This window comes from Rattus rattus, chromosome 15 (genome assembly GCF_011064425.1).
Source record: "Rattus rattus isolate New Zealand chromosome 15, Rrattus_CSIRO_v1, whole genome shotgun sequence".
NCBI classification, from domain to species: Eukaryota; Metazoa; Chordata; class Mammalia; order Rodentia; family Muridae; genus Rattus; species Rattus rattus.
In genome coordinates this window covers 23191440-23217633 of record NC_046168.1, presented here as the reverse complement: position 1 = coordinate 23217633, position 26194 = coordinate 23191440, and the positions used below count along the sequence as shown (strand labels likewise).

The following is a 26194-nucleotide window of genomic DNA, read 5'->3' as shown; positions in this document are numbered from 1 at the left end:
GCCCTTCTTTACAGCTCTAGGATGAAAACAGAGCAGGCGTCGGCAAGAGTTTTGCACTACGTTCAAGAAAGAGACACAGCCTCCCACTGACATCCAGATTTTAGGAAAGCGTTAAGATACCATTTCCATTGAACTCTTCACAAGTTATAGAGCTGTTATCCAGGTTGTACTACAAACTCAGTTGCATTTGCCTTGGGGGAATTGCTAGGTTTTCTCCTATGTAGAAAAGATCTTTAGAATTGAGCTAACCAATGATGTATTCCCAGTCTCCTTGAATTGTAACGGTTAGGCAGCAAATCTTAGACATTTAACAGATATTCTCTTCTGCAGTATAGAGGTAAGATTCCAAAATGTTAATGGTTTAAATTTGTGATCAATGGAAATAAAACTATTAAAGCAAAATTCACATGGCAGATTTACAAATAAATAGATGATAGATAGATAGATAGATAATAGATAGATAGATAGATGATTGATAGAGATATTTTGTTGTCTCTAAGCACCACTTTTTCATCTCATGTTCACTTGCATATCATTATAAGTTTCCACAAAAAGTAACACTAATATAAACCAAATTTCTTTTTAAAAAAATTCTAAAAAGACACCAGGGATGTAGACCAGTTGGTAGAGTGCATGCCTACCATGCATACATTGTTGGGTTCTGCCCCTAGAACTACATGAAACCAGACATATTGTTTCCTGCCTGTGGTTCCAGCTCTGGAGGGAGTGAAGGGACAAAGAATCAGAATTCATGGTCATCTTCAGCAAGGTTGAGGCTCACCTAGGTTGTTTCAAATATAAAAGCCAGGGGAGGCACTCTGCAGAGATAATGCAGAGTAATAACGCATACTGCGCAGAACTTAAATTCCATTCTCAACATTTCAGGTGGCTTGCACTTGTCTCTAATTCCAGCTCCAGGAGGGTCTGACACCTATAACCTCCAAGGGCACCTGCATTCATAAAGACACACGCACACACACACACACACACACACACACACACACACACACACACACACACCCCTATGAGCTAATGTCATTTTGCCCACCACAGTTTGAAGCTTGGAGAGGCTCAGTTGTGATGTTCCATGTAACCTACACTGTACCTACACTAGATCCCAATCCTAGCCACGTCTCTTATAGATTAGATCAGACTGTGAAGTGAGCCAGAGGATCACTTACCGAATCTCTGGAGCGGGGATTGATCGGCCACCTTATGGAGTGTTCACCATCAACCCTCGGACTGGAGAAATCAACATTACCTCAGTAGTGGACAGAGAGATAACCCCACTGTTCCTGGTAAGTCCTGGTCATGGATTTTTATCAATTTTTAAAAATGTTTCCTCTTGAAAAAGAAAAGAAAGAAATGTATCAAGTCTGTGGACTAAAAATAAAATAGTAGATAGAAAGAATTGAAGGGTTAGAAAGAATCAAAGGTCTGAAGGAGACAAGTTGGTGTCCCATGTACTACGCCGATTTGTGAACAAGTTCCAATGATATGCAGTATAATCTGAATTGTATTTCATATTCTGAGAAATATTATTTCTTGGAATGTCTCATCATACGTTTTCAAGCGTGTTGCTAATTAAGTGGAGAAAGACAGCTTTGCTCTGAATTTGCACAGATCCATTGCCGAGCTCTCAACTCTCGAGGAGAAGACTTGGAGAGACCGCTGGAGCTCAGAGTGAAAGTCATGGATGTAAATGACAACCCTCCAGTCTTCACTCAGAACGTGTACACAGCCAACATTGAAGAAAACAGCGATGCCAGTGAGTGTGCACCGCCCCTTTACTGCCCTGTCTGTTCACTTCCTCCTCAAAAGCCTGGGAAGACTGATACGCCGACTTACTCAACTACCAGAAAAAGCCCAACTCTGTTTTGAATAAACCCCAAACATTCTGATGTTTAGAAATACAAAAATACGTAGTTAAAATGCTAGATGGACTCCTAGTTCATGGACGATTCTTACACATGCAGGTGAGCCAGTATTCAGTATCATTCTCAGAAATGGGTAGATTGACTTACTCTGAAGAAATAAACAGAGAAAACTAAATACCACAAGACTCCAATCTGAACTATGGCTCTAAAGGACATAGCTGAACCATAGGAGAGAATAGCAGTGCAGGAGGCATTCTCCCCATCAGAGCAACCAATGCAAGCAATCATATCTTCAGGCAGCAAGAGAAACTCTGTTCTCTCTTCCTCTCTCTCTATCTCTTTCTGTGTCTCTCTCTGTCTCTCTATCTTTGTGTCTGTCTCTCTCTATGGCTGTGTGTGTGTGTGTGTGTGTGTGTGTGTGTGTGTGTGTGTGCGCCTGTCTTTGTGTCTCTCTTTCTCTGCCTCTCCCCATCTCTCTGCCTCTCAGTCTCTCTGCCTCTTAGTCTCTCTAACTCTCAGTCTCTCTCTCTCTCTCTCTCTCTCTCTCTCTCTCTCTCTCTCTCTCTCTCTCTCTCTCTCTCTCCCATCCCCCCGATTTTTCTCCCATTTCTTTCCATCCGGCTTAATTCCAAGCCTAGTACCTCCCTTATTCTCTCTGTCTTCCCTTTTCCTTCTTATTCTTAGGCTTCTTTGCTGCTGCTCCCTTCCCCTCTCTCTCCTCCCTCTCTGCCTATTTCCATCTCTCTCTGATCCGCAAATGTTCCTTTACTTTTCAGTTCTGCATCTCACATTATACCTTGAAAGACATTCCAGAGGCAATAATAGAAAAATTGAAAAGAAAGATAGAAAAACACATATGTTTGGAACATACAGAGTAAGAAGGCATAGAAAGGCAGAAAGGTTTTGTCTAAGGGACAGGAGAGAGGTGGTTGGGGGTGGGGGTGGGGCGGCAACTCTGGCCTTACCTTCTTGCTGACCTTCCTCAGAGCAGCCTAGGTGAGGGAAGAGGAGAAAGCCACACCTAGTTCAGTGCTATTTCCTCTTGCTCCTCCCCCTCCCCCTCCTCCTCTTCTTCCTCCTCCTCCTCCTCTTCCTCCTGTGAGCACAGCTTCAACACAATGACCCTCAGGACCAGGACACACCTTCATAAGCTCCAAACTCCTGGTGCCCCTGCATTTTTTGGTTAAATGGTACCAAGATTCAATGCAGTAGGGTCTGCACTTGAGGTCTGGGAGATGAAATATTGACCAATTCTGGAAAATCAACCCTGTAGATGGATGTTACCAGTGGGGATGGTCCATGGAGCCTGTTCTTTCTCTGCATGAATAATTAAGAACTTCTTATATTTCTCTGATCAATTACTCATTTTGATAACTATATAACTTTTACTTTGATAAGTTATCCCTCGTGCAAACAGTAGTAATTCTGCTGTAAGTGACAATTAGTAATATACACATTTACCAGGTGTGATGATAACATGTGCCTTTGATCCAAGCACTCCAAGGCAAAAGTAGACACACCTGCAAGTTAGAGGCCAGTGTGCTCTACAGAGATACCCTGTCTCAGAAAAGATAAGCAATAAATGATTGCAATGTTGAATTTTAACTAAGTCATCAACTTCTTAATTAAACAATAGAAAATAATTTCACAAGACCATGGTAAAAACAAATCCAATCAAATGGATTCCGTCGGCTTTATGACACTCTACTGAACTTTTTCATATATTAAAGGATATCGGTTTGCTACTAACTTATCATTAGCAGAATGAAAGAATAAACTGCCAAGAACTTTGTATGTTGGCTACTGTTATTTTTGTAACTACTGATGTGGTTAATGTAAGCTACAGTAACATACTCTCAAGGAAGTCAGGAAAATCAAGGAAAGGCCAGCCACTCTCTTTATACCCAATGCCTGGAGGGATTGATTCTAGTAAAATTCCAACCATTCTCTGCCTCCATCCTTACTTATAGATGCACTGGTGGTGAAGTTAAGTGCCACGGATGCAGATGAAGACAATCACTTGAATTCTAAAATTGCTTACAAGATCATCTCCCAGGAGCCTGCTGGTGCACCCATGTTCATGGTGAATAGGTACACTGGAGAAGTCCGCACGATGTCCAACTTCCTCGACAGAGAGGTAAAGCATTCTATGAGTGACTGGTTTTATAAAGACAAAGAACAGATAATTTGTGCATGACTTTAGTCTAGTGGCACAGGAGGGAAGGAAAAATACTCTAGTCATTTTTAATGGAAACTAAATGACCAGTGATACAGATTTGTTTTATGCACCTATTAAAAACAAATAATGGCGCGGAGTTCTGTTGGAGTCACAAGACCTAAGCTTTCTGACTCTCTTTCCTTCTAATTAAGCAACACAGCATGTACAATCTCCTGGTGAGGGGCTCGGATCGGGATGGAGCCACAGACGGGCTGTCCTCTGAATGTGACTGCAGAATCAAGATTTTGGATGTCAATGATAATTTCCCCATCCTGGAGAAAACCTCAGTAAGTCATTGTTCTAATGATCTTTCTCCCTTGTCGGTAGTCAGTTTGCCTTTATGCTTATGCAGAAGCCTGGCTGTTACACTGTGGGTGAACAGCTTTGTGATATAAACTTACACGTCTTATGAAGGGTAGCACACCTACATGTTTGTCTTTTTATTGCTTAACATTTTATATTTTACTTTAAAACATTTTACTTTTAACATCTTCTAAATTTTATTTTTATTTCTATATGCATTAGTGTTTTGCCTGTGTGTATGTCTGTGTGAGGATGTCAGATCCCCAGGAAGTGAAGTTACAGACAATTATAAGCTGCCATGTGGATGCTTGGAATTGAACCTTGGTCCTTTGGAAGAGCAGTCAGTGCTCTGAATTGCCAAGCCACTTCTTCAGCCTTATCTTTTTTTATTTTTATTTACACTTATTCTCTCTCTCTCTCTCTCTCTCTCTCTCTCTCTCTCTCTCTCTCCCCCTCTCTCTGTGTGTGTGTGTGTGTGTGTGTGTGTGTGTGTGTGTGTGTTATATGTTATGTGTCAGCACACACAAGTCATGGTGCACATGTAGAAATCAGAGGACAACTTGCAAGAATTGGTTCTCTTCTTATACCATGGAGGTCCCAAGGTTCAAACTCTGCTTATGTCTTGACAGGAAGTGCCTGAACCCCCTAGGTAATCTTTCCTGCTCCTATATACATATCTTTGACTCACTGTTCCAAGCAAGCCTCCTCTGGAAAACCAGCCTCCTCCACATATTCTACTCACAGAAGTGTGGGAAATTTGCTGATCCAATGAAACAATGGTAGCATTTCTGTATAGGCGTTGGAAGTTGCTGAGTTAATTATAATAGAGTCCCAGACACCCTCAACTCCCATTCTCACCTTCATCACAAAGTATCATAAAGCTGGGACTAGGAATGCAGTTCAGTTGGAAGAATGGTTGCCCAGCATGCTTGGAGCCCTGGGTTTGATCCCTAACAACAGTGCTGTGGAGCATACCTCTAATCACAGCTCTTGGGAGGTTAATGCAAGAGGACAAGTTCAAGGTCATTCTCAGCCACATAACAAATTCAAGACCAGCTTGGGCTATGTGAGACCTTAAGTTAAAAAAAAATTACAAAATCCAAATAACAGAGCCAGGAATGACTTGTCACCTATTTTAGTCAAAATATTTTTCTCCTCCTCCCCTCCCCTCCTACCCCTACCCCTCCCCCTCCTCCCTCTCCCCTCCTCCCCTCCCCCTCCCCTCCCACTCCGTTCTTCTCCCATGTTGTGTGTCACTACCTTCTGCTGCAACAGTGACATGACAAGCAGTTCCTGTGAAGAGTTTGCCAACCACAAAGTCCAATGTTTACTATAATGTTTACTAAATAGCCATTAACAGATTATTTAAAACTAAGTCATTTTTTAAGAGTAAAGTAGGTTAAATATAAATATGAAAAAATGAAGCAGCAATGGAATATTGATTTCAGATGTAGCATAGGAAAACAAATCTTACACTCATGTCATTCTTACATTCATGACTGAATAGATGACATCTTAAAATGATACAAAAATCGCTGGCTCAGTTCGTTGTATTTTAGAGGATAATCATACGGTAGCAAATGTCTTTGTTCCTTTTCAAATCTGCACCACAAACCCGCCCTATGTATTTCAGTACTCAGCAAGTATTGAAGAAAATTGTTTGAGCTCAGAACTGATACGACTGCAAGCAATCGATCTCGATGAGGAAGGCACTGATAATTGGTTGGCCCAATACTCCATCCTCTCTGGCAATGATGGGAACTGGTTTGAAATCCAAACAGATCCGAAAACCAACGAAGGCATTTTGAAATTGGTCAAGGTAAGCATGGGATCCATAAGGGCTCCTTCCAAAGAAGTTCCAGGTGATTCTTAGGTTGGGAGGATGCCTTCGGAAAGTACTTCAGAGCCCGAATGCCCTTCATATGCACGACTTTCCTGGACTGTGATAGTGGGGCCCTCCTGGCCAGCAACACAACATGTATTAGCAAGAAAGCCAAAGCTATATTGTTCTTGTACTGCTCAATGTTTCACTGAGAAAACAAGGAAAGTACCCTCAGAGTAAGTCGTATGTCTGTTACAACCAATAGTGGTGTCTGAGTATGACATAAAGCCCCAACAAGGGGTGAAATTCCACCAGGAGAGGAGAAGGGGACATCTTCTGAACCAGGTTCATAGAAAGGCTGCTTACTGCAAGCAGAGGAACTGGGGACCCTCTCCTCTGGGGGTGTTGATATAATAAAAAAGGAGAAAACACTAGTCTTTACTAAGCAATTGCAATATTCTACACCAGCTACCAAAGTCCATCCGTAGGAGGGCTCTGCACACAGACCCTCCTCTAACCCACACCACTCTGAGAAGAAAAGCTGTGATCCCTTTGTAAAGAAAATGAGACAAAATCAAAGACTGAATTGCCTCAGTTCTCCTAGGTGGCAAATGACAAAGATGAGATCCAACACGATCTGTGAGCTCTCGGTCTGGAGATTGCAAACCGGATTTCAACAGAGCCAGTGTTGCTTGCGTTAGCTTCCACAACAGTGTCTCTCAGGCAGTGTCCAGCACACCTTGTTTCTGCCATGGCCTTTCCACATGTGACCTTTCACTTCTGCCCATAAGTCACTCTAGATCAAACGACCGAATTCACCTTTCATCTGGGAAACTCAGTTCAAAGGTGACTGTTTCTCAGGGTGTGGCGTTTACTCGAGTGTGCCTAACAAAGGAGTCATCTTGTCAACCAGACCCAGTGCAGCTAAGTGACAGTATTGGGCAGCCGGTAATAGCATGATAACTTAGAAATGTTTGCATCATCTCAATAGTGATTATATGTTCGCTTACAACCTAGATATTGTCTCCTCTGTTCTGTCATTACTACTTTAAAGAGAGTCTCAGATGTGAATTCTACAAAAGGAGGTCTGAGTCCTAACTGCTCAGTCAATAATTATGGGTGATTTTTTGATCCATTCTAGATTTACTTCTTATTTTTTTTATAAAAAGAGGTGGGTTTTGTTTTTTTTTTTTCATTTTAAAGTTTTTTTTTATGTAAACAGTTGAAAACTCTAAAATACTCACAATTTTAAGCCATGGGCTTAGGAATTGTACATATAGCCAGTGGTGGAATACCCATCTAGCATGTTCAAGGCCCTGGGTTCTATTCCCACCATCATAACAAACAAAGATAAACAAATGAACCTCTAAATTTAACTGACCTACACATGTGCAAAAGGTTTAAGTGATTGCATGCATAAAACACCTTTTGAAGCTGAGATTATCTCAATTTAAAAATCAGAATCACACAGTTCCAGGACTTTGCTCTAGCGTATAGGCTCGTGTTTCTTATTCTGTGTAAAGGGAGCACTGGGCTGGGGAGATGGCATGGCTAGTAAGGCACTTGCCATTAAGGCATGAGGACCAAAGTTCAAATCCTCAGAACCCAGAAAAAGTCCTTTGAGCAGGAGGCCCATCTGTAACCCAAGAACACAGGAAACAGAGACTGGGGTGGGGGGTCCTCAAGGCAAGTTCGATAGCCAGATCAGCCAAACATTTCAATTTCAGAGAGAGACTCTACCTCAATATACAAAGTGGAAAGCCATTGAGAAAGACACCCAGCATCAGCCTCAGGCCTACACACACACACACACACACACACACACACACACACACACACACGTGTACCTACAACACTCATGAAAACAAACACATCTATATACACCGCATCCTCCATCTTCCTCCCAGAGAAAGAACCCTTTACTAGCTCAAAGCTGTTTCTTTCTGTTCGTCATTTCAGATGCTGGACTATGAACAGGAACCTAACATTTACCTCAGCATTGGAGTTAGAAACCAAGCTGAGTTTCACCATTCAGTGGCATCTCAATTCCAAATGCACTCCACTCCCGTGAGAATCCAGGTTATTAACGTGCGGGAAGGACCAACCTTTCGCCCAAGTTCCATGACATTTAGTCTACGAGGAGGAATGAGGGGAGACTCCTTAATGAACTATGTGCTTGGCACATACACAGCCATAGATATGGACACGGGGAGCCCTGCAACAAACGTCAGGTATGGCAAGCACTTGTGTGGCAGTCCTACCACTGTTCATTCATGAGGGGTGTGCAATAAAATTTGTGTAGTGCTTGGGGAAAGGGGGTGGGGGAGTTCTCTTGTTGCTTGTTTTAGAGGACTATGACAGCATTTGGCATTTTCTTGGAATTTAATAACATGCTAGTGGGAGCTCTGGCTAGTTATAGAGTCAGTGGACCTAAAACATGATTACAACATTAAAGCTCTACCAACATTGCTGTGAGACTCTCTTTGATCCTTTGAGCTCAGCTGTACTACCCTGAACTAAGCCTAAATAGGTTATATTATAGCCAGTGGCACGCCATAAAAAATGATTCACTTCCTGTTTCCACAAAACCTCTGGCTATCTTTGAGATGACTTTCAACTCTCTGCTTGACCTAAAAGGGACAAAAAAAGAAAGAGTGAAAGAGGCTTTGTGAACATAAAGAGCGAAAACAGGAAAGAGAACAGTACATATTCGGGGCACTGGGCACAGGGACTATACACAAGAGACTCCAGAAATCGCTATAAATGGTCTCTCTTCACCCTTTCATCTGTATCTCCTCTTCCTCCTCAGTACTTATGGAGTGATCAAAGTCTATAAATGTAATAACCTAATTGGCTTTGAGGAAAACTTCTGAAGTCTACTCACATGAGGAAATGACAGAGAGAATCAGATGAAGGAAGTGTGTGTGGGTGCTTGATCTCACCTGCTGGAGAGCCCACTATTCTTCCAATCAGCTTAAGGTCTTTAGATCCTTATCCATGAGGAAACCCAGGCAGAAAGGGGGCTAAGGGCTACCACCAGGCCCTGAGCAAGCCAGCAGCAGCCAGGCCCTCTGAAACCAGCATGCCTCAAACCCACAACCAGCAAGCAGAGCCTGCCATGCATAAAAATAAATATTTGTTTTTCAAACTAGATAAAGGATATATTGTTAATTAATAGACCTGAGCTATATCCATACATTTTACTATATAATTGAAAATCTAGAAGAGGAATGATGGATTGTTGTTTTCAACCTATCACAAAATATGTAATACTGAATTCCCACTGGAATATAACACACACACACACACACACATACATACACACACACATACACATAAACACACAAACACACACACACCACACACACATACACACACATACATACACACACATACACACACACATACACACATACACACATACACGTACACACACACACACACAGAGTACATTTTGTAAACTAAGACAATTGTCATGATGAAGCAAACAAACACAAGTATGGGTTCATTGTATTGTAGTTCTGATGTGATTTAAAAGTCTAACTTTCACGGAAGGAAGCATAATGATGAACTTGTTTATTTAAAAACAGGTATGTCATAGGGCACGATGCAGGCAGCTGGCTAAAAGTTGATTCAAGGACTGGTGAGATACAGTTTTCTAGGGAATTTGACACGAAGTCAAAATATATTACAGATGGGATGTATGCAGCAGAGATCCTGGCTATAGATGGTAAGAAATTTCTTTTCAGTATTTTATATAATTAATATACAAATGAAATTACATGAACTATTACTAATACAGCTATTCTAATGTTGATAATTGTATCAGTCAAAATTTATTATTTAGTAGTATAAATGAAACTTAAGACAGAAAGTTTTAAGTATGTTAGATTAAGAACTAATCAAACTTGAAAAATAGAAAGAATTGAAGTATACACAGAACCACAAATTATACTCATGTCAAACTTTATCTCATTTAGTTCCAAATCAGAATCATGCGTGATTTGTGGTATGTACAGAAGTTAGATACTGTATAAATGAAAGTTCGTTTCTATTTATGACCACATAGCTTGAGTATGACTGATCTCACTTGTGGAGTGCGAGAGGAATGCTTCCTCACAGTCAGGATTACAGGGTCATTGCAGGGTCACCTTGGTGGGTGGCAGTGAGCCTGAGAGCACACTTACTTCAGTCACCAGAACTGAGCTATAACGAGAAGCCTGCCTGTCACTCAAGTAGACAACATTTATAGACAACACTGTCTGTTGTAAGATGCTCAAGAAATTTTCAGGTGATTCAAATCCTACCATCTTTAGGCAAAGATTGATCCACTTCCTTCACAGAAAAATTGATGACAGATTCTTTCTGGAGAATAGCAACAGGAATTTATTTGTTGAGGATCAAAGTTTCTCCAGAACAGGACCTAGGAAGCCTGCTGCTATAGAGCAAACCAAGCAAAGTCAGTAAGAAAGAAAAAAGATAAATGTCTCAACTATATCCATAAAGAAGTCTGAGGAGGTTGGGTAACGAACGACTCTATCTGGCCTTTACCATATATGGAGAGAAAGGCGAATGACTCAATGTATGCTCAAGGGAAGTCAGAGGTAGTTGTTAGTGTTCAGAGAGACAGGTGACGCTCTATCTGGACACTTTAAAGGTGAATGACTAAACACAAGGCTCAGAAGAAAAAAAAAAAGCAAAGCACAATAAAGTCCAAGAAATGAGCCACGAGTGCTTGTCTTCATCCAGAGTGCCTCTTTCAATGTTCAGGTCAGTTATAGATCTAACATTTTCTTGCTTATTGTCAGCATTCTGGAAGGCTATTTTTTTTTTCAAAGCAGAGTCTAACCACGTTGATCATACATTGATCATACCTTGGTCATATGTGAAAATCTGCAGTAAGTAGGACAAAAAGATAATTATGGCTCAAGAAAAGAAAAAGTGTTACCAAAAGATTGAAAAAGGTTTTGCTTACCTAAGCACAGGATCTGTGTAGGCAGAGGGCCTTGTCACCTGGGTGGTTTTCTTTGAACCAGAATGTCTACCTAACGAGCAAAAGTGGAAGCCTTGGAGAGCAAGCTTTATTAACAATGGCTTTGCTTCAGTTACAAATCACAAGGCCACAAGTCAGCTACAGAGAGCCAAAGATGGAGAACTAGAACCAACTACGGGACAAAGTGCTGTGTCTCTAACAAAAGAGTAAACAGACACCTTAGAAAGTCTCATGATGATAAACTATGGGGACAGAATCACATGTGATAAAGACAGCCTCTTGATTTATCATCACTTAGGTATCCAAAAGCATCTTTGGGGTGGGCCAGATAGCTCAGTGAGTAAAGGTCCTTGCTGCCAAGCCTGCGGACCTGAGTTGTGTCTCTAGGTCTCACATGATAGAAGTAGAGTCAACTACTACACGTTGTCCTTTGACTTTCATGTACTCACTGTGACCCACACATACGGACACATGCACACACACAAAGACACACATACACACACACATATACCAGCACACACAAACACAGACATAGACACACAAACAAATGAATAAATAAAGGTAATAAAATATTACCTTTAAAATAAGTGTGCTGACATCTGGTGACATGATTTAGCTAGTCAACCCAGAAAGAGGGGATAATATCTGAGTTTTCAAATGAGAAAATCAAGGCTCCTTGCAAAGTAAAAACAATGATACTTTATTCACTATAACAACAGCATAAAGTAAGTGAGGACTTCACTTGGACCTCAATTTTTATCTTCTGCCTTTTTTAATAAGCTACACTAATACTTTCTTTCAAGTAGATTAGAGGAAAACTTGATATTTTTTCCTAGAAGAGTCATTACACAGAGAAATAAATAAAATTTCTTACCAACAAAAAAAAAATAAAATATGCAAGCAATTCTTTAACTCCCCACCAGAGTTATGAATACTGCAGCCTGTCAGACCATGAGTGGGGAGGTTGGCAGCTGCTTTGGGGTCTGCCTCATTAGGACAGGATGAGAAGAGCAAGGATGAACGTTCTTTGGAAGATATCCCATCTTCCATTTCCATGTCCACTGAGATCAAGGCAATGAGAGGAAGGGAAAGGCATCTGCAGAAGAGCGCGCAGTGTAGAGCGTGCAGTGTACACAAGAGAAGAAAGGCTGAAAGAAGGCTAGGAAGTCACGGTGACTGGGGTAACGCAGCCAGCCGGAAACCGTCACACCTCCCACGTCACGGTGACTGGGGTAACGCAGCCAGCCGGAAACCGTCACACCTCCCACGTCACGGTGACTGGAGTAACGCAGCCAGCCGGAAACCGTCACACCTCCCACGTCACTCACACTATTCACACTTCCTGTGGCAGCGATGTAGGGTATGAAATGAATCTTCTTCCTGGCGTTGCTCACCCTAACGCCCATGATGCTCTCCCTTACAGATGGCTCTGGGAGAACAGCTACGGGAACCATATGCATTGAGGTTCCGGATGCCAATGATTACTGTCCCGTCATTTATGCTGAAAGTAGAAGTGTCTGCACCCATGCTTCGTCTGTCAGGATCTACGTCAACGACCATTCTTTCGGGGCTCCCTTTACCTTTTGTGTGGTTGACGAGTCGCCAGACACGGCTGATATATGGGATATCAGGTCCATCAATGGTAAGCAGACTGGAAAGTGCTCACATTCAAAGGCCCGAAGCAAAGCAATGACCAAATATAGTCCAGTAGTCAAACACAATTTTATGTGTTTCTATGACATAGCTACATTAAATAAAAATTTAAATTAAAAGCCAGAGAGCAGTGGCACACAGCTTTGAGCCCAGCACTTAGGACACTTGGGAAGCAGAGGCAGGTGGGTGAACCCTCTGTGGTTCACCCATCAGCCTGGTCTACAGAGTTGAGTTTCAGAACAGCCAGGGCTACAAAGCGAAACCCTGTCTCAAAAAATTATATATATAAACTTTCAGGTATACTAGACATTGAGGGGGAGGGGTTAGAAATCAGTCTGAAGAAAAAAGACGAAAACTATAGTGTGTAAATACTGTTGCTATTTAATCTCAGATATTAATATCAGATATCAGTTGTTAATAATATCAGAATAATCAGACGCACCCCTGGGGAAAGAACACACCAAACCAATACCAACACGGTTCCACGTGGTGAGATTTTAATGGGGGGAGGAGTCAAAGGGAAGAGGCGAGAGAAAGAAGAGAAAAAGAGGCCTAGGGGGCAGGGAATTTACCTTTTCTTTGGAATGAGGTAAAGGTTCCCAGATAGAGGTGTAAATTGAACCAAAAGGTCTTCCGGGAAATGTATGGCTGTTGCCATGGCAACAGTGACCAACCAGTGTCACTGCTAAAGGCAATTCCTGATACCAACAAATACCAGCTAACTAATCATTTTATACACATGGACGGTTTAATCCCTTGAAATAAACAGGTCATTTGACTAACACCAAAGGTCAGACTTCCCCACTTTAAATAATTCTAGGCAAATACACAGACGTATCTCACATCCCCCTATCTTAAAGATATCCCCTCACTTTCTTCCCACCAATGAAATTGTTTCTATGATGAGCTATTCGAACATTCCTATTCATACGGGTAAAAATTTAAATCCAAATTGTCAAATATTGCAGAAAGAGATGAGCAAACCATGGGACACGTCACTAAGATGTGGTACTCTTGAACGTGGCAGTATGGGCTACAGCTGATGACAGGGGTAACTGATAGAAAGGGAGGCAAGTATGGAGTCCGGCCGTCTCCATGTGCAGAGTCTCCAACTCTGGTCTTAAAGACACAGAACTTAGAGGAGCTGAGTCTGCTGCCTAGGGCACCAGGAAGAGTTACTTCCAGGGGAATTTTCACCTGCTCCCTCTACCTTCTTGTTTTCCAGGAACTTCTGCGATCCTTATGACTGAGCAGACCTTGTCTCCAGGACCCTACCAAATCCCCATCCTCGTGAAGGACAGTCACAACAGAGCATGTGAATTGCCACAGACTGTACTGTTAGACGCCTGCTTGTGTGACGACTACCATGTGTGCTTGCACTCCAGCACCACAGGCATCTACACTGGGGACACCATCTGGGTGACCGATGACATGCCTGGGACGGTCACTGATGATGGACTCAGGCAGTCAAACGTCGGACTTGGCCCAGCAGGGATTGGCATGATTATTTTGGGTCTCTTGCTGCTGTTCTGTAAGTAGTGCCTACATAGAGTCTCTTCTTAGACTCACCAGGATCGCTAAATTCACGTGGTCATTTCTTTCTGGCATCTGTAGCTATCTTGGGGCCGACAAGGGCTCACACCTTTTTGATAATGCTAGCCACAAAGATCAAGGGTTTGTGATCGTCCTAAAGATGAGAAACATGTGCAAACCATTAAGTATAACAAAGACACGTATAAAATAGATCCTATAATAGAAACTTTATAAAAAAATGAGTCAAAGTAGAGAAGGCAAGAACAAAAAACTCAAAGGAAGTAAGTTGTGGAATTGTTTACAGACACGGATTTAAACAGGGCCCTGAAAGTTGAGGATTTTTCTCAACTTACAATGGTGATCTAAGAGACAATCTAGGGCAAAGAGGCAGCCCTGAGCAATAGCCAGGTGGGATATTGCAAACCGCTAGTCAGTGAGGGCCCTGGGCACAGCCTTGAGCATCAACAGAATAACACACGGGCTGGGGAGAGACTGAAGGGCTGAGCACATGGAGGAAGTAGAAGTTGAAAAGTAGAAGCAGGGGTTGGGGATTTAGCTCAGTGGTAGAGCGCTTGCCTAGGAAGCGCAAGGCCCTGGGTTCGGTCCCCAGCTCCGAAAAAAAGAAAAAAAAGAAAAGAAAAGAAAAGTAGAATCAGGTAATAAAGGGTCAGCGTGGAGGCACTTGGGTAATCTGCCTGGAGCAGTAAGTGTTCTGAGCTTTGGCTCCAGGCAATGAGGGATCAATGAGGACTGGGCTCTTGGGTGAGCTGCTCCCTCTAATAGAGCAGGATTCATCTCGAGTAGTTTCAAGAAGCCCCAGACCTCTACCCTAAAACCCTGGTCCTAGGAATGTAAAAGCCCTGAGCAAAATTCTCAGAAGGAGGCCTGCCCTCCCTGTGCTTTATTTTCAAACATAGGGGTTTTTTAAACAGAGTCCAATTATGTATTTTAGATTGTCCCTAAAGTATTTAGACTTCATGGGGAATCCAACACTGGGTTCTTAATCGAAATGATTAAACCGTACCGTTAAAACACTGTCATTTTGAGATACAAGAAAATAGTGTCTGCTGTTTGGACAGACTTTCCTAAAATGAATTGGCAAGGTTATACAAAAATCATGAATGATTCTCAAAATGTCTCTGGAAATGTCCCAGAAGCTGACCTATGGCATGTTAGCAGTCATGATAAATAACTTTTAAGTCACATAAGAATTGTTGAGACGTCTTTACAATGATTCATGTCGGACAGGACCTAAGCATTAGCACGGGAGGTCCCCCCCATCTAGGCTTTCAAACACCATGTCCACAACATTCGCATCAGGCTACCTGTCCTAGGGAAAGGTCAAAATTCAAATTTCAAAATGCAGTTTCTGTTGTCTATACATCTTTCCTTCAGTCTTCTAAAGTTGGGATGTTACATGGGGAACCATCAAAAGTGGAGGAGCGGCTGTGTGTACGTCGGTCAGGAGTTGCATATTATCATAGACATATGCACATTTTTATGCATGTAGATGAGAGTTGGAGTCAGAGAAATGAGTTAGAATCCTGAATATGTAGTCAGCTGACTTAGAAGTCCTGGAGTCCAGGGAGAATGGAGCTAACTTGGTTAGGGTTTCTATTGCTACAAGGAATCCCCAGGACCGAACACAGGCTGGAATGGAAAGTGTTCATTTGCTTTCACTTCCACATGGCTGTTCATCCCCAAAGGAAGTCAGGTCAGGAACTCAAACAGGGCAGGAACCTGGGGGCAGGAGCTGATGCAGAAGTCATGGAGGGGAGTTGCTTACTGGCTTGTTTTCCCTAGCTTGCTCAGCCTGCCTTCCTACAGAACTGAGACCAAACAGCCCAGGGATGGCAGCAGCCAAAATATGGGCCTTCCCCCATTGATCACTAATCGACAAAATGTCTTGTAGCTGGGTATCGTGGGGGCATTTTTTTTTCAACTGAGGCTCCTTTCTCTCTGATGACCCTAGCGTGTGACAAGTCGACACACAGAACCAGCCAGGACAGGAGCTTTCCTTTCAAATCAGTTAGAAGAGAGTCTGGATTACAGAGCCTCACATCTCTCTGCTTCCGGCTCTCCAGTCCCTTGTGATTTGGTGTTTGTATTTATAAAGATGGACGGTCACATTTGATGCTTCATTCTCTGGGGAGGAGGCATCTGATACATGTTTGCCCTTGTGTTTGTCCCTTTGGTTCCAAGTATGGTACCTCAAAAAGCGTGACTTTCTAACCTGGGCAGTTGAGATTAACTCTCGTCACTTTCTTGGCCAGTGTCACCCCTTTTACTGCTCATGTGCTGCTGCAAGAGGAGACAGCCGGAAGGCCTGGGGACAAGGTTTGCCCCTGTGCCTGAGGGAGGCGAAGGAGTGATGCAGCCCTGGAGAATCGAGGGGGCTCATCCGGAAGACAGGGTGAGTGGACCACCACTCTGCACGGAAGTGGGTGGTTTCCGTGGGAATTCAGCCAGCCTTGACAATTGCACGCAAGGCAAAGTAAATAGGTCTCAGCTTTCAAGGGAAGACTTCGAAACATTTATTTTAAAATCTTTTTTCTTTCAGGATGTATCAAATATATGTGTGCCCATGACAGCCTCTAACACCCAAGATCGCATTGATTCCTCTGGTCAGTTGACAACCAATTCTGTTTCCCTTTCTAAGGTTTACAAAAGTATTTTCTATCAAACAGTCTCAAGTTAAAGTACCTTATAAATTAGCGTATCTGTGAACGTCATTGCATGAGAGTGCATTCAGACTGTGACACACCTGAGGTGGCCACTCAATTTTTCTATCTGAAGTTACGGCCAAGCATAGTATAGCACAGCAGTTTGACAGGCACATCCTGAAACCATCATTGAGTTTTGTTTCTAGCTCTGCCCCTTATTAGTAAGAAGTTCCTAGAAAGTCCCGCCTCCCTGGATGTAGCCCTTCTCCTTGAAAGGAAAGCTACATGGCACTTATGTAATTGATGTTGTAATTATAATTCTATATAATGTGATTTTTTTTTAAAAAAAAATGCCTTTACACAGCATTGATACAAAGATTTTTTTAATGTCATATGTTATATAAAATATATAACCTTCCAGGTGTTCAATAAGATGGATGGATGGATGGATGGATGGATGGATGGATGGATGGATGGATGGATGGATGGATGGATGGATGGGTAGGTGGGTGAGTGGATAGATAGATGGATGGATGGATGGATAGGTGGGTGGGTTTTCCAGTGTGCTATAATGTACATAAATAGAGTAGTGCCTGGTTACTGTAATGGATATCTATAACAAAAGTTTAAAAGTTATTTACAGAAAAGGGAAGAAAAGAAAAACAGCAAATGTGTTTTTTGAACACTCTCCAAATTCACATGTACTTTCCCATACCAGTGTCATACACTCTGCTAACTTAACCAGTCCTACACAGCACAGAAAATGCAAAAGCACCTTGCAATTGGGGATGACTGATTCAAGCAGAGGTTGTCCAGTTCTAGAGCAGATATGAGCATTTCCAGTGCTGATTCCTTAGTACCCAATGCCTAGTACTTTCCATACAGAGTATGCGTGCTTCCCAAGTGAGCCAGCTCTCCAGCGCATGTGCAAATGAGGACTGGAGATTTGGCTGCTGGAAGCAGCCTGGTCTTTGCTTGGGGGGTCTGGGACTAGGGCATAGAGATTACTGAGGTAGTGTCTACCTCTACTTCTGTATCTTTAAATATCCAGGCAAATATTCTCACGCGTGAGCCATGTCCCATAGCTGCCTCCCTCTGTAACACTTAACATTTGTCAAATCAGAAAACTCCATTTATGATCAGAGTGGCTCCTTGCCCAGCTTTCTAAAACCATGTCTGTGTTGTGTTGATGGTGGAGGAGGGACTGACAGTGTTCTGTGTGCATCAGCCAGGTAACTTGAGCCTTGTCATGGAAACACCCTGTCTTTCCAGAAATCTACACCAACACTTATGCTGGTGGAGGAACAGTGGAAGGGGGTGTGTCAGGAGTGGAGCTCAATACAGGTGTTGGGACAGCTGCAGGCATAGCAGCTGGAGGAGCAACAGGGACCCTGAGAAAGAGGAGTTCAACTATAGGGACTCTTCGGGAATACCAAGACACTGGCATGAACATGGCCTTCCTGGACAGCTACTTCTCTGAGGTAAGACTCTTACAGCTTATCCACAGAGACTTGGGAAGAATAACTGTAGGAGTGGAAATATATTTGGTTGCTTTTAACCCTATCCCAATCTCACATAAAAAAAATTTATGATTTCCCAGTTCTTAAAAGACATAAAGCCAATTTATAGCAGTGTTTCACATTTCACTACTATGAAAAGACCAACATCTCCCATCATCCCCTCCTTCCCTTTTCTTAACATCTTCCCTTCTGCTTTCTTCTGATTTTTCCCTTTGATTTCCATAGTAACGACAGAGCAAACAGATGCTGACAAAGAATCAAAACTTCATTCATGCCCTAGGACACCCTTCTTGTTCTCCAGATAGATCCAATGAAAAGAGAAAACATAAAAGTCAGGGCAGGGCAATGATGTGGCTCAGTTGGTAAAGTACTGGCCTAGCATACACAAGGCCCTGGGTTCAATCCCCATCATAAACCAGACTTGGTGGCACACTCCTGTAATCCCATAATTCCTACATTTGGGAGGTGAGGGCAGGAGGATCAGAAGTTTGAGGTCATTCTCAGCTACGTAACCATCCTGGGATGACTTGGAGCTATGATGGATGGATGGGATGGATGCATGAGAATGTGTCTCTGAAGAGAAGAAGAAGAAGAAGAAGAAGAAGAAGAAGAAGGAGGAGGAGGAGGAGGAGGAGGAGGAGGAGGAGGAGGAGGAAGAGGAAGAGGAAGAAGAAGGTGGTGATGGTGATAGTTATTATCATTATTAGTAGTAGTATTATTATGACATGGGTAGGAACAAATGATTTAAAGGTGGACCATGCATTTTCACAATTTGGTGATAGATGAAAGCTGACAGATGAGAACCTAGGCTCTAGGTACCCTCTTCTCAGTCTAGTGCCCATCCTTTTGTATCCCGAGGAAAAAGTGTCACAGTTCTGTTAGCATGCCAAAGAAACATTCCAATATACTGTGTTTGTTTAATAGAGTGCCATAAATAGTAAATAAGTTCAGACTAGAAGGATATATTAGAAATTAAGAGTCCTGCATGCTCTTCAGGAGGATCTGGGTTCAATTCCCAGCACTCACATGGTGACTCATAAGCACCAATAACCCCAGTTCCAGGGGACCCAACACCATCTTCTAGCACCATGCATACATATGATGCATAAATATACATAAGGCAAAAATACTCACAGACATAAAACTAAGACAATTTTTAAATGAGTCAATAATTCCTCATATTAGAAAACTTTATTTTGTTTAATCAGCAATACATTTTTCTCTATCTCCATTGGACTTATTCTTCAAATGCTAATACATAAATTTCAACATTGCTCTTTGGGAAAAAAAAGTTTGAGCATTCTATGACCACACTAGACCACTCTGTTCAACATTTCATCATGGACAGGGAGGCCCACGAGACCACACCCTATGTGACAGTTAATGGTTAATAGCCGAGGTGGAAATGGACATTTTCTTCAGTTATGTACTTAGTAGGGAGCAGCTCATTGACCAGCAATTTCCCCCCTTACCTGTGCTTAGACTCAACCCCAACTTAGTACATTAAAAAAATATACTGCTAAAGTCACGAAAGCAGCAAGGAGACTAGAAAGGAAGAAACAGGGGTTCAGAGGTAGTGTGGGAGATTAGAGAGAGTGGAGGCAAACCAACATAATCACAATAGTATGCATGAAATTATCAAAAATAAGCAAAAGATTGCAGTTAAAATATTAATATAAAAATTAATAATTAATAATTATTTAATAATGGATCAATACTACTAAATCATTCTGAAATTTATAACTATATCCTAAATATACTATAATATATATACTATATACTAAAGATCTTCCGCTCCTACCACTACCTAGTGTTCCATGCAAGAATCTGAGGGAGTACCATTCAGACCATGAATGCCACCATGATTTGGTCTCAACTTCATGATACTCACTCACTCATTTCCGGTGGGAGAATGCGGAGAACAGAGCACATGGAAAGCAAAACACCACAGGATGAACAATGGGATTCACTTTCAGACTTTATTCTTCAACTCTTTGGGACTTGAGCATGCATCGCTCTCTCCCTCCCTCCCTCCTCCCTCCCTCCCTCCCTCCCTTTCTACCTCCCTCTCTTTAGTTATTTTATAACGTAGAAAGGCTAGGCTGTATCAAATGACACCCTGCAGATCCCTAGGATCCCATGGAAAGCCATGCATGGTGGCACAATTTGGAATCCCACACATGTAAAAAAAAAAAAAATTGAAGCCAGCCCAAATTAAATAACAAGACCTTCCCTCAAAAATAACATCAAGCCAAAAATAAACAAAAATAAAAGCATCATGGATGTGACGGAGAGTTGTGAAATCTCACCCTTAGCTGAAGAGCTATTGACAACTGATGGTCCCTGGGGAGGGAGTCGTTAGCCCCTGAGAGACTATGCTCGGTCCAGTAGCTGGTCCTACAGCCATGCACATGCAGGGAGCACTGAGTGGACGCAGTGGACACAGGAAGCTGAGAGAGAACAGTGAAAAAGGAGAAAGGAGAGGGGATTGGGGAGGAGGGGATGAGTGGGAGTTGAGCAAAACATATAATACGCGTATATGAAGATATTGAATAATAAAATAAATTTTTAAGGAGAAAATATGCTGAGGCTGAGATTGTAAAGCATGTATGGAACCCTGCTGGGCCAAAACAAGAAGCTGGCTGGGGTCTGCTTCCAGCTGCTGGTCTAAACAAAGAGGCTCACTTTCTGCTGCTCTCCTTTATCCACTGGGCTCCTGCTAAGAGTGTAGACTTTGGCTGAAGAAACGGCTTAGTAGTTAAGAGCACTGACTGCTTTTCCAGAGATCCTGAGTTCAATTCCCAGCAATCACGTGGTGGCTCACAACCATCTGTAATAAGATCTGATGCCCTCTTCTGGTGTGTCTGAAGACAGCTACAGAGTAGTCATATAAATAAAATAAAATAAATCTTAACCAAAAAAAAGAGTTTAGTCTTAAAAGTCCTTTTTGAAAAGTAATTTGAAGCAAGGCATGATGATACGTGCCTATAACCCCACCTTTGGAAACCTGAGGCAGAAGAGGTATGGGCTTGAAGCCAGTCTGAGCTCCACAGTGAGGCTGTCTCCACAATAATAATTTGTAAAACATCACAGGGACTCATCTCTCAGACCCTTCCTTCTTTAAACTTATTCCTGTCATCATCTTTGAATAGCTAAAGTCACACAGATCTTCAAGGACATTCTGAGAAAAGTCTCCAACTGTCAGAGAGATTTCTATCTTTACATATGCTTTTGTTCCAGATTGGTCTAATGTATCTCACTACAGAAACATTTGGAGACTAGCAAGATGGCCCAGCATGTTTAGTGTTTTATGCCAAGCCCAACAACCTGAGTTCTATCCCCAGGATCTGCTTCTTAGTAGGAGAGAGCTGACCTGAAAGTTGTCATCTGACCTCCATATGACAGCATGCAAACATATCCACATATGTGCAAACAAATAAATGCATCAGTATAAAAAGCTTTTATGAAATGAGTAATTTGAACATAACTAAACATATTTTATTTCTAGGTGACCTCAGAGACAAAAAAAATCATAAATCAAAAAAATTGAAATTTGAATATTATAATATATTCAAAACACAATGAAATATATGCTGTCGTTTATTACTTTTAAAATTAGGGAAACTCACACGCATTTCTGAAGTTCTATACCCCATTAACTCACACAATGATCTCTCTTTAAAAACACAATAATTTAGTAATACATCAAAGCGTTATTTTTTTTTTTAATGTAGTCACAAAATCTTTAGGTCGGAAGTCTCTAAAGCGTTGCTAATACTCCTCACTGGTTGATGTAAAGAAAAAGAGACCTTAATTTCCTGTCTTTCCTCCCATCTTAGAAAGCGTATGCGTATGCAGATGAAGATGAAGGCCGACCAGCCAATGACTGTCTGCTCATTTATGACCATGAAGGAACTGGCTCACCCGTGGGCTCCATTGGCTGCTGCAGTTGGATTGTGGATGACTTAGATGAGAGCTACATGGAGACTTTAGATCCAAAGTTCAGGACTCTAGCTGAAATCTGCTTGGACACAGAGATTGAACCGTTCCCCTCACACCAGGCCTGTATACCCATCAGCACTGACCTCCCTCTGCTGGGGCCTAATTACTTTGTCAATGAATCTTCAGGAATGACTCTCTCGGAGGCTGAATTCCAAGCAGAAATGGCAGCAGCCTCTGAACCCATGATTCATGGGGACATCATCGTGACGGAAACCTACACTGCCACTGACCCATGTGTACAACCCACGACGATTGTTTTTGACTCTCAGCTTCCACCCAATGTAGTCGTGACCGAAACGGTGATGGCACCTGTCTATGATGTTCAAGGGAACATCTGTGTGCCTGCCGAGATAGCCAACACACACAATGTATACTACGCTGAGAGAGTGGTGGCGAGCCCTGGTGTGCCTGACATGGGCAACGGTAACATAGGTGATCCGTGTATAGGACCAGTGATGAGTGGTGGTATTTTGGTAGGGCCAGAAATTCAAGTGACACAAATGATGAGCCCAGACATTCACATAAGCCAGACCACACGCTCTACCTCCCCAATGACGTCTCAACACCGAGTAACCAGATACAGCAACATACACTACTCCCGACAGTAAGCCCTCCATGGAGACTTTGTGTTCCAATGCCCACCAACATCCCATCAACGGTGCTGTAGTCAACTCTTTAACACTCAGCAAACGTTAACACGTTCTAAGTTCAGCGGGGCTCTTTGATGACAGCTTTGGGAGGATAAAAACGACTACGCATTTTAGATAAGCCTCCTTCTAGTTCTTTCTGTTTCTCAATAACAGGCCAAAAATACACCATAGCACATCAGTCATGGTTCCAATCCTGAAAGTCCCCGGGCTGAATCAGCAACCCAGGAAAGATGGTGTGCACAGAAGTTGCAAATGAACTTTCATCTGCATCTTCTATCCATATTTTTCTTTAGAGAAATATTTTGATCAGATTTTAATTCAGGCCAGAGCTACATAGTGAAACCCTGTCTCGAAAAAAAAGAAAGAAAGAAAGGAAAAGTCAGTTACTTCAAGACTGCAAGTGCAGCTCAATGGTAGCGTTTGTCCAGAATGCATGAAGTCCTATGCCCAGTCCTCAGCACCAGAGAAAAATTAGCTGAAGCAAGTGAAATGCAAATTTCTGAAAGGAAGGTGACACATTTGTAAGAGCATAGGAATTGCGTTTTCAAAGGGTTTCGCAAGACACGCAACATTAAGCATTATTGTAACACTAAGCATGCCTTATATGAGAAAAGGTTGGAGGCTTAAGAGTATTTACCGCTCTTGCACTGGACCCAGGTTCACTTCCTGGCATCCACACTGTGACTCACAGTCATGTTTAACTCCATTCTAGGGGATCTGATGCCCTCTTCTAGCCCCGCTGGGCACTAAGCATGAACATGATACACATACATACATGCAGTCAAACACTCAGACACATAAACGAGAGAGAGAGAGAGAGAGAGAGAGAGAGAGAGAGAGAGAGAGAGAGGAAGAGGAAGAAAGGGATGAAGAAAAGGAGAGAGGAAGAGAAAGAGGAAGAAAGGGAGAGAGGAAGAGAGAGAAAGAGAAGTTTGTTAACTAGAAATCCTTCCTCCAAAGGATATATACGTACATTTATCTATAAATACATATAGTTATATTTTATTGATTTATATTAACTTAAAATCACAAAAAGAAACAGATCTTGGAAGATGTATTAGTATTTTCCCTATTACAAGGATTTTTTTTCCTTTTGCTAATTATGTCAAAAATATGACATATTGTTTAATCAGTTCCTTTGGCCTGAGTCATGGAGGTTTCACTTGGCCACCAGAAGTTTTCCTGATATACATACACAATTATTATATTTTTAAGCAACATTTACTTGGAAACTGCCAGGTTTTGAGCATTGGTGCTAGCCTTATGAATATGGAAGGGAAGAGACCAGACGTGCCTGCCTCAAGCTTTGCGCTCATTTCTAGATGTAAAAAGAAAACATGGAGGTATGACTTTGCATGCATCCAAGAACAGTTAGGGAACAGCTCAAGGCCGTAACAGAGCTGTTCTTCTCTTTCTGACAGTGCGTGTGATGCCGAGTGTGCGAAATGTAAACAGTAACACAGACTTCCTGTTTTCATCAGGCATACGTCTGGCTCGGGAAACAGAAACTATCTAATTCTGTAAAATATGTAAACTGTGCAGTACAAACTCTAATATGACTGGAAAAACAATGTAAATGAAATAAATATCTTTTCAGGGCTGATTCCTTTTAGAAGGAAACAGTGAGAGAAGTTCTTAAAGTTCTTGCTTTTCTTTTTCTTTTTTCTTCTTTTCTTTCTTTCTTTTTTTTTCTGTTCAATTACCTAAAAGCTTTTGCACTGAAGCATCCACCATGAGCGTTCATTCAATTTTGTATAGAAAAGAAATAGAGAAATAAAGTAACCATAGCTTGTTATTTTTGGTGCAAAATCTTGAACCCTTGTTCAATCCCTTGCCAGTGTTCTGATACTATAACTGCATCAGAATAGAGACTGCCTGGGGGCTGGTGAAAGTGTTTGACAACAAACCTGATGACCTGAGTCTGATCTGCAGAACCCACATGGTGGAAGGAAAGAACCAGCTCCTGAAGGTTACCCTTAAAAAGATGAAGAAAATCCAATTTCACCTGTTGTGTGAACTGTGCTGTTTGTGAATTAGAACAGAAAAGAGGTCTCTTAAAAAGCTGACTTCATGAGTGTGTAAGTGAAGAATAGCTGTGGCAGTTGAAGACTTTTGCCTATCACAGGTAATCATGCACCCGAGCTATTTTGTAATAGTTTTCAAATACCTCACACTCTGATAGACATCTTGAGTTATTCCCATCATAGATTCAGCTACACTCCTCTCCTTTATAATTTGGTGAGATCCCTGGACGAGTCCAGCAGCTTCGTTTCTGTAGTCATCTTAGGGACAATACCTGCCTGACATTAGCTGACCACAGAGTGGCTCCTAGGCACTCCGTTTTGAGGCCTATCCTGACATGGACTTTTCTCTCTTAAGGTTTCTGATCCACTGAGCCAATGGCTCTATAAATCAAAAACACCAGTCAGTCAAAACTCAAAATGCTACTGTTAGGTCTCAAACCTAACAAAGCAGATGCCAAGTTCTCGCAGCATTCCTCAGCCCTTACCTGTTAAACAGGGTTGGCATACTCTGTACCCTACCCTGAACCTACAGACCAGGGCAGGACTGCCCTTCCCTGGCTGTTCTTCCCTATATAACCAACCATTTTTGCTATGCTGGTCCTTTTCACTCCTTTTGCACTTTTGGCCTCTTGGTATCCTGGCTCCCCAACCACCCCATCCCCCCCCCACCGCCAGCATGTTCCAGCTTGGTCTGCTGGTCATGTCCATTCTGATCTCTCTCAGAGGTCACTGGTCATGTCTCTGGCTGGGCTCTCCCTCTTATCTACTTCTTCTTCGTAATTCCTTTTTCATTCAACTATGAGATTTAAGAAATAAAGTATAAAATAGGGCCAATCGTGAGGCGAGAAGGAAATGTCTCTATGAATGTTTTCTTCTCTCCCACCATCACTGTGCTTCCAATTCATGCCATGCTGGGTCCTTCCTCCACTGCACACT

At 42.1% G+C, this 26194-nt stretch overlaps 1 protein-coding gene across 1 annotated transcript in view; it reads left to right on the top strand.

The window, feature by feature from the left end:
• Positions 1-23192, top strand: part of Dsg4 (desmoglein 4) — a 34999-nt gene extending 11807 nt beyond the window's left edge. The window contains exons 4-16 of the mRNA XM_032885847.1: positions 1143-1298; positions 1624-1768; positions 3848-4014; positions 4248-4382; positions 6032-6217; positions 8180-8451; positions 9811-9950; positions 12637-12855; positions 14092-14397; positions 16673-16812; positions 16960-17023; positions 18335-18543; positions 22422-23192. Coding sequence (XP_032741738.1) covers positions 1143-1298; positions 1624-1768; positions 3848-4014; positions 4248-4382; positions 6032-6217; positions 8180-8451; positions 9811-9950; positions 12637-12855; positions 14092-14397; positions 16673-16812; positions 16960-17023; positions 18335-18543; positions 22422-23192 — 2910 coding nt within the window. The remainder of the gene's footprint in view (positions 1-1142; positions 1299-1623; positions 1769-3847; positions 4015-4247; positions 4383-6031; positions 6218-8179; positions 8452-9810; positions 9951-12636; positions 12856-14091; positions 14398-16672; positions 16813-16959; positions 17024-18334; positions 18544-22421) is intronic.
• The last annotated feature ends 3002 nt before the right edge of the window (positions 23193-26194 follow it).